This window comes from Oncorhynchus nerka, linkage group LG6 (assembly GCF_034236695.1).
Source record: "Oncorhynchus nerka isolate Pitt River linkage group LG6, Oner_Uvic_2.0, whole genome shotgun sequence".
In the NCBI taxonomy this organism is placed as follows: domain Eukaryota; kingdom Metazoa; phylum Chordata; class Actinopteri; order Salmoniformes; family Salmonidae; genus Oncorhynchus; species Oncorhynchus nerka.
In genome coordinates, this window is record NC_088401.1 from 62,295,317 (window position 1) to 62,313,044 (window position 17,728).

The 17,728-nt window shown below is 41.8% G+C and overlaps 1 protein-coding gene across 1 annotated transcript in view; it reads left to right on the plus strand.

Annotated features, from left to right (window-relative positions):
- The first annotated feature begins 1,461 nt into the window (after positions 1–1,461).
- Positions 1,462–17,728, plus strand: part of gria2b (glutamate receptor, ionotropic, AMPA 2b) — a 56,173-nt gene continuing 39,906 nt past the window's right edge. Inside the window, exons 1-2 of the mRNA XM_065019764.1 lie at positions 1,462–1,584; positions 1,773–1,913. Of these exons, the coding sequence (XP_064875836.1) occupies positions 1,500–1,584; positions 1,773–1,913 (226 nt within the window). The 5' untranslated portion in view covers positions 1,462–1,499. The remainder of the gene's footprint in view (positions 1,585–1,772; positions 1,914–17,728) is intronic.

The window sequence follows — 17,728 nt, forward strand, 5'->3', positions numbered from 1 at the left end:
GACTTTTTTAGTTAAGATGCCCAAACAATAATTTATAGTTAAATTAACATATAAGACAAGTTGAGCAAACACATAATTTTATGTTGACTGATTTTATGCTAAGTGTGGGCCCAACTAAACATTTTAAATTCAGGTAACAATTTAACCGAAAAGTTGAGTAAACAAAATAATAATAATTAGCTGATCACAAATACATGCACGCACGTACGCACACCCACACGCGCATATACACACGTATGTACACAAACACCCACACTTGACAAGATTGCCTTGACGAGCTACAAATGAACTGCCTCTAAATGTCTGCCTGTACAAGCTGACAATGGGGATGATGAGAAAGAAGTAAGGCCTATGTTACAATGAGTCTGACATGACAAAAGTATATGCTGTTACAGGTATACAGTACCTCATGATAATTAGGACTACATAAATGGGGATGGACTCAGGATATTCAACCACTCTTGAAAAAAAATATGAACACATCTGGATGAAGGACCACATTGGTTTTACTAGACATTTTCTTCCAACAGTGGTTAGAGCAAGTTTATTTTTCATTCCTTATATTTTGGGTAGACTGTGAACGACAGTATTGTTTTTCTTTTGGATGAGCTAGATAATCTTGTTAAGTTCATCAAGTGCAATTGAAATGTCTCAGAGATATAGACAACAATGCATGAATGTTTCAAGCCTAAGAAGCAGGCGTTGGTCAATAGCTGGCACAGCTACATGCTTTTGAGCATGGCACCCACTACCCATGGATGAACTAAGGTGCCACTCTCAAACCGGCATGGCATTTGTTTGCTTATCCACATGCTGTAATGTTATAGTGACTGTGAGTCTGATTATCAGAAGGGCACACATAGGTTTATTCAAGATGTAATTCATGTTAGTATTTGCTAAGATGTTAATGCAGAGTGATACAGCGAAGGGCTAACCCCTCAATAAGGACTTGTTTAACACGAAGACGCCTGGAGATGATGAGATTGCCCTTATGGTCTGCCATGAATCTTAGCAGGTTTAAAAAGCCAAGGCCACATATTTAGTCTCCTATTATATGCTCAACAAACTAACATGTACAAACACTAATGAGCCCTGGACGTCGCGAGGAAGTGGATTAGGCGCTCGGCTCCTCTCGTGTCTTTACGTATCTCATTAACATTCGTCGCTTGTTCGTGATGCTGAAACGATCTCCAGCGCACGGAGCAGAGACTAGAAGTGTTCCTGTTTGTTAAAGGAGGTGTCGACGACTCGCAGGAGGACAGCGCGAGAAAGAGGAGCGGAAGAGACAGTTAATATACAATTCCTTCACTGTTGGACCTGGAAAAAGGGAGCAAGAGCCCTAATTTTCTATACAAAAACCACTTGCAGAAGAAAATAGTCACCAGTGAATTTTCCCTGACAGCAAGTCTTCAATATGTGTCGGATCTAACATAGACCATTATTGTGTAAACAAGGAATATCTCCGTTCTTGGGTGGATGTGGGCACATTTGTTGTGGAAATGCCTAAGCTTATGAATTCATCGGTTTTCTTTCTACCAGTTTTATGGGGTTTGGCGCTTGGTGGCTCTCAAAGTGTACAAATTGGTATGTATCAATCAAATAAGTTAATTGAAATGATATATCATTGGACATAGGTCCAGCAAGTAGGCTAGTGATTGTGCCAATGCATTATGAAAGGTGGTCATGAAAATATATAAAATAAATTAACAATACAACATATTGGAATAGTATATGCACAAGTATATTGAGATGTCCAATTGTTTCTATTACAGGTGGACTCTTTCCAAGGGGTGCTGATCAGGAGTACAGTGCATTTCGGATAGGAATGGTTCAATTCAGCACACCCGAATTCAGATTGACGCCCCATATTGACAATCTGGAAGTAGCGAACAGTTTTGCCGTCACCAATTGTTGTAAGTAACAACTGTAACCTATTTCAAGTCTCTTTACTTAAAATGCACATCATTTTCATCCCCTTCAAAGATATCAATAGAAACACAGCGAAACTATCAATTGATATATTAAATTACATTGAAACGGTGCATGCGTAATTTGTGTGCGCTTATTTTAGTTCGTGAAACCATATCTGTTGTGGAAAGACATAGAAAAGTAGGCTGTTTGTGTTTGTATAATAAGATCATTGTTAATCTTCGATTCTACGAGAAATGACAAGGTAATGTTGGTTTCCACAGTAACAGTCAGTCAAAGTGGTGACTCCCATGCCACAGGCGTGCGTAATGTAATGCATGATAAGCACTGGGGAATAATATCGTCGTTTTGTTCATATTTTAATCAAATTCAACATATTTTTATTATCTTTTGTGAAATATTTTCACAATTTGCAATAGCTTATCATCTCAATGAAAGACCTGACTGAGGTCAAAAGGCATTCAAGCCTGTTAATGGAAAATTCATGGTCTTGGAAGACCCATAAAGACCTGAGTGCAGGCCTTTATGGTTCCACATTTAATAGTCTATGTGCATTTATTATCCTTATTTCGTCATTACCTTGATAAGGAAACTGATCTATATCCGGTATACATTAGATGTAGATCTGTGGAAGAGAAAGAAAGAAAGTGTAAGAATGAAATTATACAAATAATTGCTTCCCTTCGGGCAGAAATATGATTTAGGTTATTGCATAGCCTACTTCCAGTGTTTGTGGATTAGAATCTTGCCTAACACATTCGTTATGTTATTAGGTTCTTGAGCGCAATTTCTATATCTATTTTGGGAACAATCAACTGCAACAATATATATTTTAAAACTGACAGTATTTGATAGTTTAGTTTAGAAATAATAGGTTAGATTTGATCTGTGCACTGAGCTATTAATGAGCGCGCGCTCTATGGATGTGCTACCAATTTCATCTAGCTGTTGCCAAGCGACAGTTCGTTTTGAAAAACGTCTCGGAGGTATATCAAAATTATATTTTAAATAGTATGTGCATTGATTATCTATATAGATTCCACACTTTTCATATAAAAGTATGTTGCATTAAAGCTCATCATTGCATCGCGCGACAGATGCCTGATAATGCTGGATTGATAGAACGGTGACGACATGTCAATCACAGTTTAGGTTCTATCTAAGTAACACCATGAATGCCCATGATTGTGATGTCAGAGATGTTCTTAAAGACTTGTAGATGGCTTCATTCCCTTACTAGTCTACTGTAAGTACGAAGCAGATGGATTCATTGTAACTTACAGATTTGCCTCACTTATTAAACACATATGCCATTTAAAAGCTTTTCCGTTCAGGAAGATTATTTCTATGCTCTTCGGGAAGGGAAAAAGCTGAAAGCATGTTGATTGGACATACAGTAGCCTTTTAGTCATATGTGTTCTTATCATTTATTTGAACATATGGGGACAATAGATATGTGATAACCGTGCCTGTAGTCAACAAATCGGTCAATGGACCAATTCAAACTCAAGTAAACCACTGGTCAAAAACACTCATTAATATTTGGCAGTACTTTTGACAATACAATACATAAATATATTTATATTTATTTATTTTTTATGTATGGGGATATACTGCATATTACTAGAGAGCGAGAGGCTCTTCTCAAGGTTTTGACTGTATGCTTTTAAACCAGTAGATGGCACTATACATTACAAGGCATTACAGCACTTCCCTTTGTATTTAAAACATACATTTTCAGCTGAGAAAGCACAATTAAAACTGGGCACAGAGACATTTATAGGAGCCCTATTAAAATGACATAGATCAATTTGCTATTCATTAGGTGAGACAGTGAATTTAGTAAATGGGGCATTTTTCATGCAAAGAAAGAATGATATCGCTGGGATGAAAGACACTCTGATTAGCTAAATCACCAAGCTGTATTGAGGGCATAAGCTTCCCTTACAGGTTGAGGGCATAAGCTTCCCTTACAGATTGAGGGCATACGCTTCCCTTACAGGTTGAGGGCATAAGCTTCCCTTACAGGTTGAGGGCATAAACTTCCCTTACAGGTTGAGGGCATACGCTTCCCTTACAGGTTGAGGGCATACGCTTCCCTTACAGGTTGAGGGCATAAACTTCCCTTACAGGTTGAGGGCATACGCTTCCCTTACAGGTTGAGGGCATACGCTTCCCTTACAGGTTGAGGGCATACGCTTCCCTCACAGGTTGAGGGCATAAACTTCCCCTACAGGTTGAGGGCATAAACTTCCCTTACAGGTTGAGGGCAATAGCTTCCCTTACAGGTTGAGGGCATACGCTTCCCTTACAGGTTGAGGGCATAAACTTCCCTTACAGGTTGAGGGCATAAGCTTCCCTTACAGGTTGAGGGCATACGCTTCCCTTACAGGTTGAGGGCATAAGCTTCCCTTACAGGTTGAGGGCATACGCTTCCCTTACAGGTTGAGGGCATACGCTTCCCTTACAGGTTGAGGGCATTAACTTCCCTTACAGATTGAGGGCATAAGCTTCCCTTACAGTTTGAGGGCATAAACTTCCCTTGCAGATTGAGGGCATAAGCTTCCCTTACAGGTTGAGGGCATAAACTTCCCTTACAGGTTGAGGGAATAAGCTTCCCTTACAGATTGAGGGCATAAGCTTCCCTTACAGGCTGAGGGCATAAACTTCCCTTACAGTATGCCTTGTGGGATAAAATCATTCATAATCTGATTAAGTGGATTGACATTTTCTCAAATACATTTTTGTAAAGGTTATGCAGTAAGTCCGAGAATAATTCCATTACTGGGATATTGTTGTCTATGCTTTAATGGTGACCATAAGAAAAACAAGAACGTGTAGAAATGTACTGAATAAATTATTGTTGGGCCAGTGGTACTTCTACCATGTATCAAAGCTATGGCAGGAGAGATGCCATATTGTGCCATCAAGAGTACATCTGGTACATTCTAGATCTGCTGCCAACTCTAGGAGAGTAGATAGAGGCTGCCACTGTGTGTGTGTGTGTGTGTGTGTGTGTGTGTGTGTGTGTGTGTGTGTGTGTGTGTGTGTGTGTGTGTGTGTGTGTGTGTGTGTGTGTGCGCATGCGTGTGTGCCTGCGTGTGTGCCTGCGTGTGTGCATGCATGTGTGCATGCGTGTGTGTGCCTGTGTGCATGCCTGCATGTGCCTTTGTGCATACGTGTGTCTATGCACACTATTGTGTCTTGATGATTTTCCACTGACCAATTTCAAAACAATGAACACTCCCTCTCTGGGGTCTCATGGAAGAGATATAAAGTCTCTTGTAAGAAACAGATGATTTAACACATCAAAAGTCCCTTATTTACATGGTTAACATAGTGTCTCTAGACATCTGCATTGCCTCCCACAATTTTCAAATGCCTAGGGTCTCGTTTTCAAGATTATGGTTGACTTGCCATGCTGTAATTTCCTGCATTCATCTGCAATCTGACTTCGTTATGATGTAGTATTCATGCTGTTTACACTTTTCACAAATTACCAAAAATCTGATGTATGCAGAAAGCATTTTCATTAAAACCATATCCCACTATTAAAGAGAACACTGTGAAATATTTAATATGCTAGGAAGTTGGGCCGGTCAGAAATCGAGGTTAGGCAGGACTCTGTGGACCTTAGACTGCCCTGAACACGCTCCTTAACCAATCCCTATTCCCTATATAGTGCACCAGAGCCCTATGGGCCCTAGTCAAAAATAGTGCACTACATAGGGAATAGGGTGCCATTGGGCACACACCCTCTCATTTAAGAATCCTCCATTCACACATAAGTGGCATATATCTAAACTACACAGAGCTGAAATATCAATTGCACACTTGTTCAAACACTCTTTTCAAGTAATATCATAAATAATAAATATTAATTGTAAAACTAAGTCATCTTCTCTTGTCTCATATGACATGGCTTAGCACGCTCACTGCCTCAGAGGTAGCCAGGTCAAGTCTCAAATAACATGGCATAGCCCGCTCACTGCCTCAGAGGCAGCCAGGTCAAGTCTCATATGACTTGGCTTAGCCCGCTCACTGCCTCATATGCAGCCAGGTCAAGTCTCATATGACATGGATTAACCCGCTCCCTGCCTCAGAGGCAGCCAGGTCAAGTCCCATATGACATGGCTTAGCCTGTTCCCTGCCTCAGAGGCAGCCAGGTCAAGTCTGTCCAGGTTGATGTGCTCTATATGGAGTCACTGTGCATAGATGTCACTTGTCTGTCAAAGCAAGTTAGAACAGCTAAACAATATTAAGCTTGATGTTATTGCTTTCTAGGCTGCTGCTGTATGTTCAACCAATGAGAGGACACATCCACCCCTGCCAGGTATTTGATGAGTGATTCATCAGATTTAGAATCAACTTCCCCTTCCCCATTTATAACCCTAACTGTTATGAGGGGAAACAAAAAATGGACCCTAGATCAGCCTCTAGGGGTAACTTCATCCAATTCCTAATTCTCTGTTCAGCACCACATCAACATGTCATCCTTATCCCACTGGAGCGATCTTGATGTGTTCACTCAAATATATCTTATCTTTAATCTGATCTAGGACCTGATAAACAACACTCCTGGCTCCTACACACACCCAGTATCGTGTATCAAACTGTAGGCTACAGTATACCCAAGGGCAGAAGGCACTGTAGCGACAACTCTATTTACTCACAGTCCCTGTTCCAATCTAGATTCTGAAGGCAGAGCACTTCTTTGCCAAGGAGAAGGACCACAAGTATGATTATGTATCAGCAGTCCTTGACATCTGAGACTCAAACTAGTATGTGGACACCCCTTAAAAAGAGTGGAATTGAGCACACAGCCATCAATCTCCACAGACAAACATTGGCAGTAGAATGACCTTACTGAAGAGCTCAGTGACTATCAACGTAGCACCGTCATAGGATGCCACCTTTCCAACAAGTCAGTTCGTCAAATATCTGCCCTGCTAGAGCTGTAAGTGCTGTTATTGTGAAGTTAAAATGTCTTGGAACAACAACGGTTCAGCCGTGAAGTGGTAGGACACATGAGCTCACAGAACGGGACCGCCAAGTGCTGAAGCGCGTAATGCATAAAAATCGTTGACCTTGGGTGCAACACTCACAACTGAGTTTCAAACTTCTCCTGGAAGCAACGTCACCACAATAACTGTTTGTCGGGAGCTTCGTGAAATGGGTTTCCATAGCTGAGCAGCCACACACAAGCTTAAGATCACCACGTGCAATGCCAAGTGTTGGCTGGATTGGTGTAAAACTTGCCAACATTGGACTCTGGAGCAGTGGAAACGCGTTCTCTGGAGAGATAGGGCTAGGCGTTCCGCTAGCGGGACAACTTCCAGTGAAACTGGAGGCCGCACAATTCAAATAAATAATCATAAAAAGTATGCATATTAAACATGTAGGTACATACAAGTGTTTTATATCGGTTGAAAGCTTAACTTATTGTTAATCTAACTGCACTGTCCAATTTTCAGTAGCCATTACAGCGAAAGCATGCCATGCTATTGTTTGAGGATGGTGCCCCACATCAAAATATTTTTCCACCAGCACAGGTTTCATAAAGTCACAAATAGCGATTAAATATTCACTTACTTTTTGAAAATCTTCCTCTGATTCGTCATCCAAAGGGTCCCAGCTATAACATGTAGTGTCATTTTGTTAGATAAAATCCTTCTTTATATCCCAAAAAGTCTGTTTAGTTGGCGCCATCGATTTGAGTAATCCACTTGTTCAACATGCAGAGAAAGGAATCCAAAAATCTACCGCTGAACTTTGTTAAAACAAGTCAAAATACGTTTCTATTGACTCCTCAGATACCCTAAAATGGAATCAAACTATAATATTTAATACGGAGGGAGGTATGTTCAATAGGAAACCGATATTAGCAGGTGCGTCTTGTCTTCCTCACGCGCCCAAACACGAATTTCCAATAGTATGTCCCAGTACTAAAACTCATATATCTTATTCATTTAGGAAGAAACAAGCCTGAAACCTTGAACATAGAGTGCTGACACCCTGTGGAAGCCATGGGAATTGCACATTGGGAGCTAGAATTAATTATTTCCCTATACGTTCCATTGTAATAGCATGGGCTCTTTGGCTCTTTGGATTTTATCTTACCATATCTATTGTGTTATAGTCTCCTACATTATTTTAACATTTCTACAAACTTCAAAGTGTTTTCTTTCCAATGGTACCAGTTATATGCATATCCTGGCTTCAGGGCCTGAGCAACAGGCAGTTTACTTTGGGCACGTCAGTCAGGCGGAAATTGAGAAAAAAGAACCCTAGCCTGAAGAAGTTTTAATCACGCTTCACCTTCTGGCAGTCCGATGAACAAATCTGGGTTTGGCGGATGTCAAGAGAATGTTACCTGTCCCAATGCATAGTGCAGACTGTAAAGTTTGGTGGAGGTGGAATAACGGTTGGGGTTGTTTTTCATGGTTAGGTCCCTTAGTTCCAGTGAAAGGAAATCTTAAGACTACAGCATACAATTGTAGACAATTCTGTGCTTCCAAATTTGTAGTAATAGTTTGGGGAACGCCCTTTCCAGTTTCAGCATGACAATGCCCCCATGGACAAAGCAAGGTCTAAACAGAAAAGGTTTGTTGAGATCGGTTTGGAAGAACTTGACTGGCCTGCACAAAACCCTCACCTGAACCCCATCGAACACCATTGGAATGAATTAGAATGCTGACTGCGAGGCAGGCCTAATCACCCAACATCAGTGCCGACCTCACTAATTCTCTTGTGGTTGAATGGAAGCAAATCCCTGCAGCAATGTTCCAACATCTAACGGAAAGCCTTCACAGAAGAGTGGAGGCTGTTATAGCATCAAAAAACTCCACGTTAATGCCCATGATTTTGGTAAGAGATGTTCGATGAGCAGGTGTTCACATAAATATCTACACTTCAAAAGGGCATCGACAACACAAGGTATACACAGTGCTGGATATATTGTCCTGCCTAGACCATTGGTAAGATGGCACAAACAAATCTGGGACTAGGCCAATATTGCCCCCTTCATGACATTTGGACACAGACAAACAGGTGTGCCTATACAGATCATAAGCGCTGTTTATATTTCAACTTACAGTAATATGTAATACAGCGCATGCTGTAAGTGGGTTCAGCAACAGTATATACATGTTGCATCATATTTATCTGTCTGGTTTAACCCCTTAATATCCACTGGTCACCATTTAGCTCAGAATTTGGAAGATTCAAACATGTTAAATGCAGTGGAATCCTCGGTACATAGCTCCATTAAAAAGGTGTGGCAATGAAGCGGTTAAATGAGTCGTGAATCCCTGTCCACAGGGAGACTTGATATCATAATATTTGTGTAGTCAATTTGATACTGGGTCAATTTGGAATGCCCAAATGATTTATTCTGTTTGTTCTATTCTAGATATTTGCAATGGTGTATGAATTCATTAGCCATACTAGATACTAAGCTCGCTACCCCTCTGATGGAGAGGAGGTTGTCTTTAATCAACAATATGATTACGATTTTAATCGGGCCGCTGTTGTAGGTTTGTTTCTTATTACCTGTTCTCATCAAAAACCCTAACATCTTTGTGTGTGTGCATGTTTGTGTGTGTCAGTGTGTGTGTATGCATGTGAGAGAGAGAGAAAGAGAGAGAGAGAGAGTGACAGACTGTGATGGGCAGAGTAGCGAGTGGGCGATGGAGGATGGCCAGAGAGAGAGGCAGTGAGATAGAAACTCAGACAGACAAAGAGAGAGATGGAGAGAATTGTCTTATTCTCCATCCAAACAACCCATTGAACAGGCTTATGTAATGCCACCTATGAGACAGACAGGGCATCAGTATGCAGCTAAGCAGCCCAGGTCCATTAAAGGAGACAGGATGATTCATATCTATCCAAAACCACCACGATGGGTCTAATCGATAGAGGGAGGTCTCTTCTCCTTTTTTAAGAGTAAGATCATTTTATTGGTCAATTGGACACAAGGTCCAACCGAAATTTGACTTCCACTTTTAACCCAACCCCTCCGAAAGACACATACATACATCTCTGTGTTCTGTTCTTAAGAAGGGACTGTAGATTTCCTCCATTACGAGAGACCAGAAACAGGCTGACCTGGTAAATATGTCACACAGACCATTACAATGAGCTACAGTCCGTACACACAGTTCTTTCACCAAGAGATGACATTCTCAGAGTTGACCGCCCCCACCCACACCCATCTAGTACAAGACCTAGTTCTTCTACTGTGGCTAAGCAGTGACTGGAGAAAATTGGAGAAGGAGAGTTGCATAAATTATCTGACAGATTGATTTCCACTCGGCTCTTCCCCTCACAAAGAAAGTAAAGGTAATTGTGTTCCATCCAATAAAAAAACTTCTAGTACGGCTGACCTTTTAGCGATACCTGGCTCGGTCAACTCCATTCTAAGTGAACGTGGAATCAAATGGGGCTGCTATAGTTATAACGCAATCGATGTGCCCCTGTTGCACAAACACACAGCATAGTGTTGGAATTTCATTTACTCTCTTACAGTAATGACAACCTGAGACTATTGAGACTTTCTTCTGTGTTTGGATGATGTGTTATTCTTATGATGAGTGTCACGAAGCCACACCCATCCCACTGGTGTTAGAAGTTCAGAAGGAGAAAGTGTAGGCTATATAGAGGTAATGACGCTCAAATAGAAAATCATTAAACCAAACAATGAGGGTTTCTATCATCGTAATGGAGGTGTAGATTCCATCTCACATCCCAGTGTTACAACTTGTAAACAAGGCTGCATGGGATTTATCTTAATGCGACTCCGTGTAGCCAATGGCAATGTCTGCTTTAGGTATAATGCCAGGAGCCACTTGGGTATTTGACAGCTCAAACGCAGTTCCACCTCAGACACCGTCAAAACATCAGTTATGTGGATTTCGGCTGAAGTGGATCTGATTGAATCGGGCCCTAAATGTTCTACTGCACAATAGCGCTAAGGAGGGGCATCGCTTGCTTATGATTCGTAGTCCATTGTGACTGCATTGCTTGCTTATGATTGGTAGTCAATGGTGACTGTATTGCTTGCTTATGATTGGTAGTCAATGGTGACTGCATTGCTTGCTTATGATTGGTAGTCAATGGTGACTGCATTGCTTGCTTATGATTGGTAGTCAATGGTGACTGCATTGCTTGCTTATGATTGGTAGTCAATGGTGACTGTATTGCTTGCTTATGATTGGTAGTCAATGGTGACTGCATTGCTTGCTTATGAGTGGTAGTCCATTGTGACTGTATTGCTTGCATATGATTGGTAGTCAATGTTGACTGTATTGCTTGCTTATGATTGGTAGTCCATCGTACCTGTATTGCTTATTTTGATTAGTTTTCCACCGTGCTTGTATTTTTTGGTTTTTGATTGGTTGTCCATCGTATCCAATAAGGACCATCTCAATCTTGCCCTTTATCTGTATAAGGCTGTATCACACCCGGCCGTGAATGGGAGTCAGATAGGGCGGTGCACAATTGGCCCAGCGTCGTCCGGGTTTGGCCGGGGTAGGCAGTCACTGTAAATAAGAATTTGTTATTAACTAACTTGCCAAGTTAAATAAAGATGAAATAAAATAAATAAATATATATGAGTCTTGTGATGGCTGTAGGGGCCAATTCTGGTGGCAGACACGGCATGTAAAGGCTGGGTTGAAGGGCCATGTGACAGGGCATGTAAAGGCTGGGTTGGAGGAGGCAGGGGACAGGGCATGTACAGGCTGGGTCGGAGGGCCAGGGGACAGGGCATGTAAAGGCTGATTTGGAGGGCCAGGAGACAGGGCATGTAAAGGCTTGGTTGGAGGGCCAGGGGACAGGGCATGTACAGGCTGATTTGGAGGGCCAGGAGACAGGGCATGTAAAGGCTGATTTGGAGGGCCAGGAGACAGGGCATGTAAAGGCTTGGTTGGAGGGCCAAGGGACAGGGCGTGTAAAGGCTGATTTGGAGGGCCAGGAGACAGGGCATGTAAAGGCTGATTTGGAGGGCCAGGAGACAGGGCATGTAAAGGCTTGGTTGGAGGGCCAGGGGACAGGGCATGTAAAGGCTTGGTTGGAGGGCCAGGGGACAGGGCATGTAAAGGCTTGGTTGGAGGGCCAGGGGACAGGGCATGTAAAGGCTTGGTTGGAGGGCCAGGAGACAGGGCATGTAAATGCTTGGTTGGAGGGCCAGGGGACAGGGCATGTAAAGGCTTGGTTGGAGGGCCAAGGGACAGGGCATGGAAAGGCTTAGTTGGAGGGCCAGGGGACAGCTCTGTAAGCATGCTTCTTCTCACAATTAATTTACAGTTGTTGTTTACATTGTCCCTCAATGCAGTGGAACCAGTCTGATATGCAGCAGGAAGTCCTGAAGGGTGGATGTTGCCCTTCTTCTGGGTTGTTTTAATCTGGTCCTTGAAACATTATAGTGTCAAACTATATCTGTCTGTACAAACCCAAAACATGAAATTAATGTATGGTTCGCTGTAAGTTAAAGTCAATGTGACATACTGTACTACAGTAGGAAAGGGATTCATCGAAAATCTAACACCAGAGACCGAGAAACATGTAAAACCCATTTTACAGTGTTTTAGTAGCTCATCAGCCAAGGCTGCTCCACTGTTACCATAGCAACGTGGTGCCAGACTACCTCTCCATTGGTAGACCAGTAGACATTTAATTTGTCTTTTTGTGAGGCCTACGCTCCTGAACGTTCCCCTACATTGGTGGTGTTGTTCATCAAATGAACTAAAGCACAACTAGGGCAATGACGCTCAGTGGAGCAATCAACTTTTATTAACGATCCAGCACCGTAATAACATGTTCAGTACAGATCTATGGTAGCCATGGCGACAAAGGGATAATTGGTCTTCAGAATTAACATATGCTTTCATTTGAGTCTAGTCATGTGTAAGGATCTATTCTGAGCATTAGTACAGGAACATAATCTACCACAACACGTATGTATGAGTTGAATGGTTTGCCAAATTCCATGTTGTGTTGGTGTGTTTACAGCACCATAGTAATGCTACGTCATGCATGCTATGATGAAGCAATCTGAGCAGGTATCATTGAGACAATGTGCACTGAATGGAACTCCAATCATATCCAATGAGGCTTTGGGGTTGCGTTTGGTAGATCCGACAGATAGAAGTGTAACACAGGACATATAGTCTACCGATGGGATACTGTTGCTGATTCTTACAGAGCAATTTACTATAACTTGTAGCAAACTAATCAACCCTGCCAAATTGTTGGACTGCAGATAGTGTCTCAAACTCAGTATGCCAGAAAACAGACTTTGCTATTCAACATTAGGGTGCAAGTGTTATTCTGTCCACAGTACACCTTTCTATATTTCCCATTGAATGTTTTTCCATTTGTGCGTGTTCCATCCTTTTTATATGCACAAATGAACAGACAATACTGAATAAGTAAGCTGGAGCTTTCACACACATTCAGCTCGAGCAAACAGGGAGTCTGTTTGGTTTCCATGGCAACCGGGCTCTCTGTCTAGTTGGATGAAACAGTCTTTCTATACAGCAGTAGTAGCTAATATAACACTATGCCAAGACATCATTAAAGAGAGTGCTGCTTGGCCAAAACCTCTGTGCTGGTATATTTAGAGAAGTCATTATTTATGTACTTTGTCTTTAGCTATGACTACACAGACAAATCTAATAGCATCCCTACCAGCTGCAGTGTTGTGGTCTTATACCTGCATGATGCATGGATTGATTGATGAGAATCAATATGTCTTTGAATATAGTATTGTCTTTTGTGGAATTAAATATTGCCTGTGTGAACAACCACAATAACCACAAAATCATTGTTTGTTCTATGTTTCATATGCACAATTTAGGAAACAAATGGCTATTGTAATGTGTTTACTGAGGTTTTTACTTCTCACTTCATAATATGCGGTCAGTTTATAGTAACTGGAAGAAATCAAGGGACAACTGCTGTAAAGTAGATGTTTTATGTGACGCGATACATAGTAAACCCTCCCTCCCCCACCCAAACAACCAACCAATACGTAGGACATATGTTAATGAAACAGGGACGGGGAGTGTGGGTGGGTGTTGTCAGAGACTGAGATCTTCTGTTTTCTGTGCTGCTACAGAGCAGCTGCCGGAAGAGCCCCCGACCCCCAGACCCAAAAGAATCCCACAATGCCTCCCTCAACCTCAGTGGTCCCCTCGAGCAACCTCATAGCCACACCACCACACTGCCAATTAAATATTGCCAAACAAGAGCATGATTGAGACATGTCACCATGTCACCCCCAGCCTGTAGTTGGCTGAGGAGAGAAGTTCAGCTAGGTTCTACTCATCTAACCTGTATGTGGTCTCTTACCCACGCTTGCTACACTTGATTGCTGATGTGGAGTTAATTGGGATTCAGTTGTGAGAAATAAATAAATAAGGAGGATAAGATGAAAATGAGATTCTCCCGAACAAGAGCATGATTGAGACATGTCACCATGTCACCCCCAGCCTGTAGTTGGCTGAGGAGAGAAGTTCAGCTAGGTTCTACTCATCTAACCTGTATGTGGTCTCTTACCCACGCTTGCTACACTTGATTGCTGATGTGGAGTTAATTGGGATTCAGTTGTGAGAAATAAATAAATAAGGAGGATAAGATGAAAATGAGATTCTCCCGACGGGCATCACCAGTGAAGAGATCAAAGAACAGACCCCATTTTGTTTGGTAGTGTTTTTTCTCTTTTCCATATTTGTCTTCTTCTGTTTAATCTCAGGTGTAAATAGCACAGATGCAAATTGTGAAAACAGGAAGTAAATAAAAAAGTACATTTTGTGTGTACTACGTCATCACAAGTGTCAGCAACAGAGATATTTTCAATGTTGTCATTCTGATGTTGACCCTCACTCTGCTTCTATATGTGATGGTAGTAGCACATTTGTCATCATCACAAAGGTGCCACGCTTGCTACACTTGATTGCTGATGTGGAGTTAATTGGGATTCAGTTGTGAGAAATAAATAAATAAGGAGGATAAGATGAAAATGAGATTCTCCCGACGGGCATCACCAGTGAAGAGATCAAAGAACAGACCCCATTTTGTTTGGTAGTGTTTTTTCTCTTTTCCATATTTGTCTTCTTCTGTTTAATCTCAGGTGTAAATAGCACAGATGCAAATTGTGAAAACAGGAAGTAAATAAAAAAGTACATTTTGTGTGTACTACGTCATCACAAGTGTCAGCAACAGAGATATTTTCAATGTTGTCATTCTGATGTTGACCCTCACTCTGCTTCTATATGTGATGGTAGTAGCACATTTGTCATCATCACAAAGGTGCCTTTCAACTGTCATAGAGACAACAGATGTCACATGCTGCCATAACAGTTTTTTATTATTTTGAGAGGGAGCGAGAGAGAGAGAGAGAGAGCAAGAGAGAGAGAGAGAGAGAGAGAGAGAGAGAGACTAGCCATTCCTGACGTTTGCCAATCTGCCACGGACTAAGATAATGTGTAAAGGATTGTACACCATTGTACAAAATACTTGATACCCAGCTATGGTGTGCTCTGGTGTAATTCTGAGACTTCAATTACAACAGGGACATGCTCATGTCCAAGTCATATCCAAGTGTTTATTTGTGTGTGCATACAGTGGGGCAAAAAAGTATTTAGTCAGACACCAATTGTGCAAGTTCTCCCACTTAAAAAGATGAGAGAGGCCTGTAATTTTCATCATAGGTACACTTCAACTATGACAGACAAAATGAGAAATAAAAATCCAGAAAATCACATTGTAGGATTATGGTAGAAAATAAGTATTTGGTCACCTACAAACAAGCAAGATTTCTGGCTCTCACAGACCTGTAACTTCTTCTTTAAGAGGCTCCTCTGTCCTCCACTCATTACTTGTATTAATGGCACCTGTTTGAACTTGTTATCAGTATAAAAGACACCTGTCTACAACCTCAAACAGTCACACTCCAAACTCCACTATGGCCAAGACCAAAGAGCTGTCAAAGGACACCAGAAACAAAATTGTAGACCTGCACCAGGCTGGGAAGACTGAATCTGCAATAGGTAAGCAGCTTGGTTTGAAGAAATCAACTGTGGCCTACCATCAGTAACACACTACACCGCCAGGGACTCAAATCCTGCAGTGCCAGACGTGTCCCCCTGCTTAAGCCAGTACATGTCCAGGCCTGTCTGAAGTTTGCTAGAGAGCATTTGGATGATTCAGAAGAAGATTGGGAGAATGTCATATGGTCAGATGAAACCAAAATATAACTTTTTGGTAAAAACTCAACTCGTCGTGTTTGGAGGACAAAGAATGCTGAGTTGCATCCAAAGAACACCATACCTAATGTGAAGCATGGGGGTGGAAACATCATGCTTTGGGGCTGTTTTTCTGCAGGGGACCAGGACGACTGATCCGTGTAAAGGAAAGAATGAATGGGGCCATGTATCGTGAGATTTTGAGTGAAAACCTCCTTCCATCAGCAAGGGCATTGAAGATGAAACGTGGCTGGGTCTTTCAGCATGACAATGATCCCAAACACACCGCCCGGGCAACGAAAGAGTGGCTTCGTAAGAAGCATTTCAAGGTCCTGGAGTGGCCTAGCCAGTCTCCAGATCTCAACCCCATAGAAAATCTTTGGAGGGAGTTGAAAGTCCGTGTTGCCCAGCAACAGCCCCAAAACATCACTGCTCTAGAAGAGATCTGCATGGAGGAATGGGCCAAAATACCAGCAACAGTGTGTGAAAACCTTGTGAAGACTTACTGTCACGTTCTGACCTTTATTTCCTGTGTTTTGTATTTAGTTAGTATGGTCAGGGCGTGAGTTGGGTGGGCAGTCTATGTTTGTTTTTCTAGGTTTTGGGTATTTCTATGTTTTCGGCCTAGTATGGTTCTCAATCAGAGGCAGGTGTCATTAGTTGTCTCTGATTGAGAATCATACTTAGGTAGCCTGGGTTTCACTGTGTGTTTGTGGGTGATTGTTCCTGTCTCTGTGTTTGCACCAGATAGGACTGTTTTGAGTTTTCACATTTCTTGTTTTTTTGTAGTCAGTTGTTCATGTGTACCTTAACCCATTAAAAAGAACCATGGACACTTACCACGACGCATATTGGTCCTCCGATCCGTTTCGCCTCTCCTCTTCGGAGGAGGAGGAAATTCATTACACTTACAGAAAACGTTTGACATCTGTCATTGCCAACAAAGGGTATATAACAAAGTATTGAGAAATGTTTGTTATTGACCAAATACTTATTTTCCACCATAATTTGCAAATAAATAAATTAAAAATCCTACAATGTGATTTTCTGGATTTTGTTTTCTAATTTCGTCTGTCATAGTTGAAGTGTACCTATGATGACAATTACAGGCCTCTCTCATCTTTTTAAGTGTGAGAACTTGCACAATTGGTGGCTGACTAAATACTTTTTTGCCCCACTGTATATGTATAAGTTATGGTAGGTTGGCAGCGAGACACATTGACTCTCACGAACTTGAGTTCATTTCCTGTTTAGGATTCAATTGGTGAGTTCCCACCATCTTTAACATAGCTTCAGGTGCTACTTTTCCTCTCACCGAGATAAACACCATTTAAAAACAAGATTGACATTTGTCACTAGACAGATTAGGCTGTGAGAAAACCCATTGATGTTCTTTCCTCAATCTAGACTAACAGAGACATCATGGTGGGTCTTTCTAGTAAATTCTCTCTGTGCTATAGGGGGCTGAAATCAGAGCAGGAATCAGCCTGTGCAGTAACTAGATAAGTGACACGTACTCAGGCCACTGTGGGGAACGGGTGGTGGCTTACAGC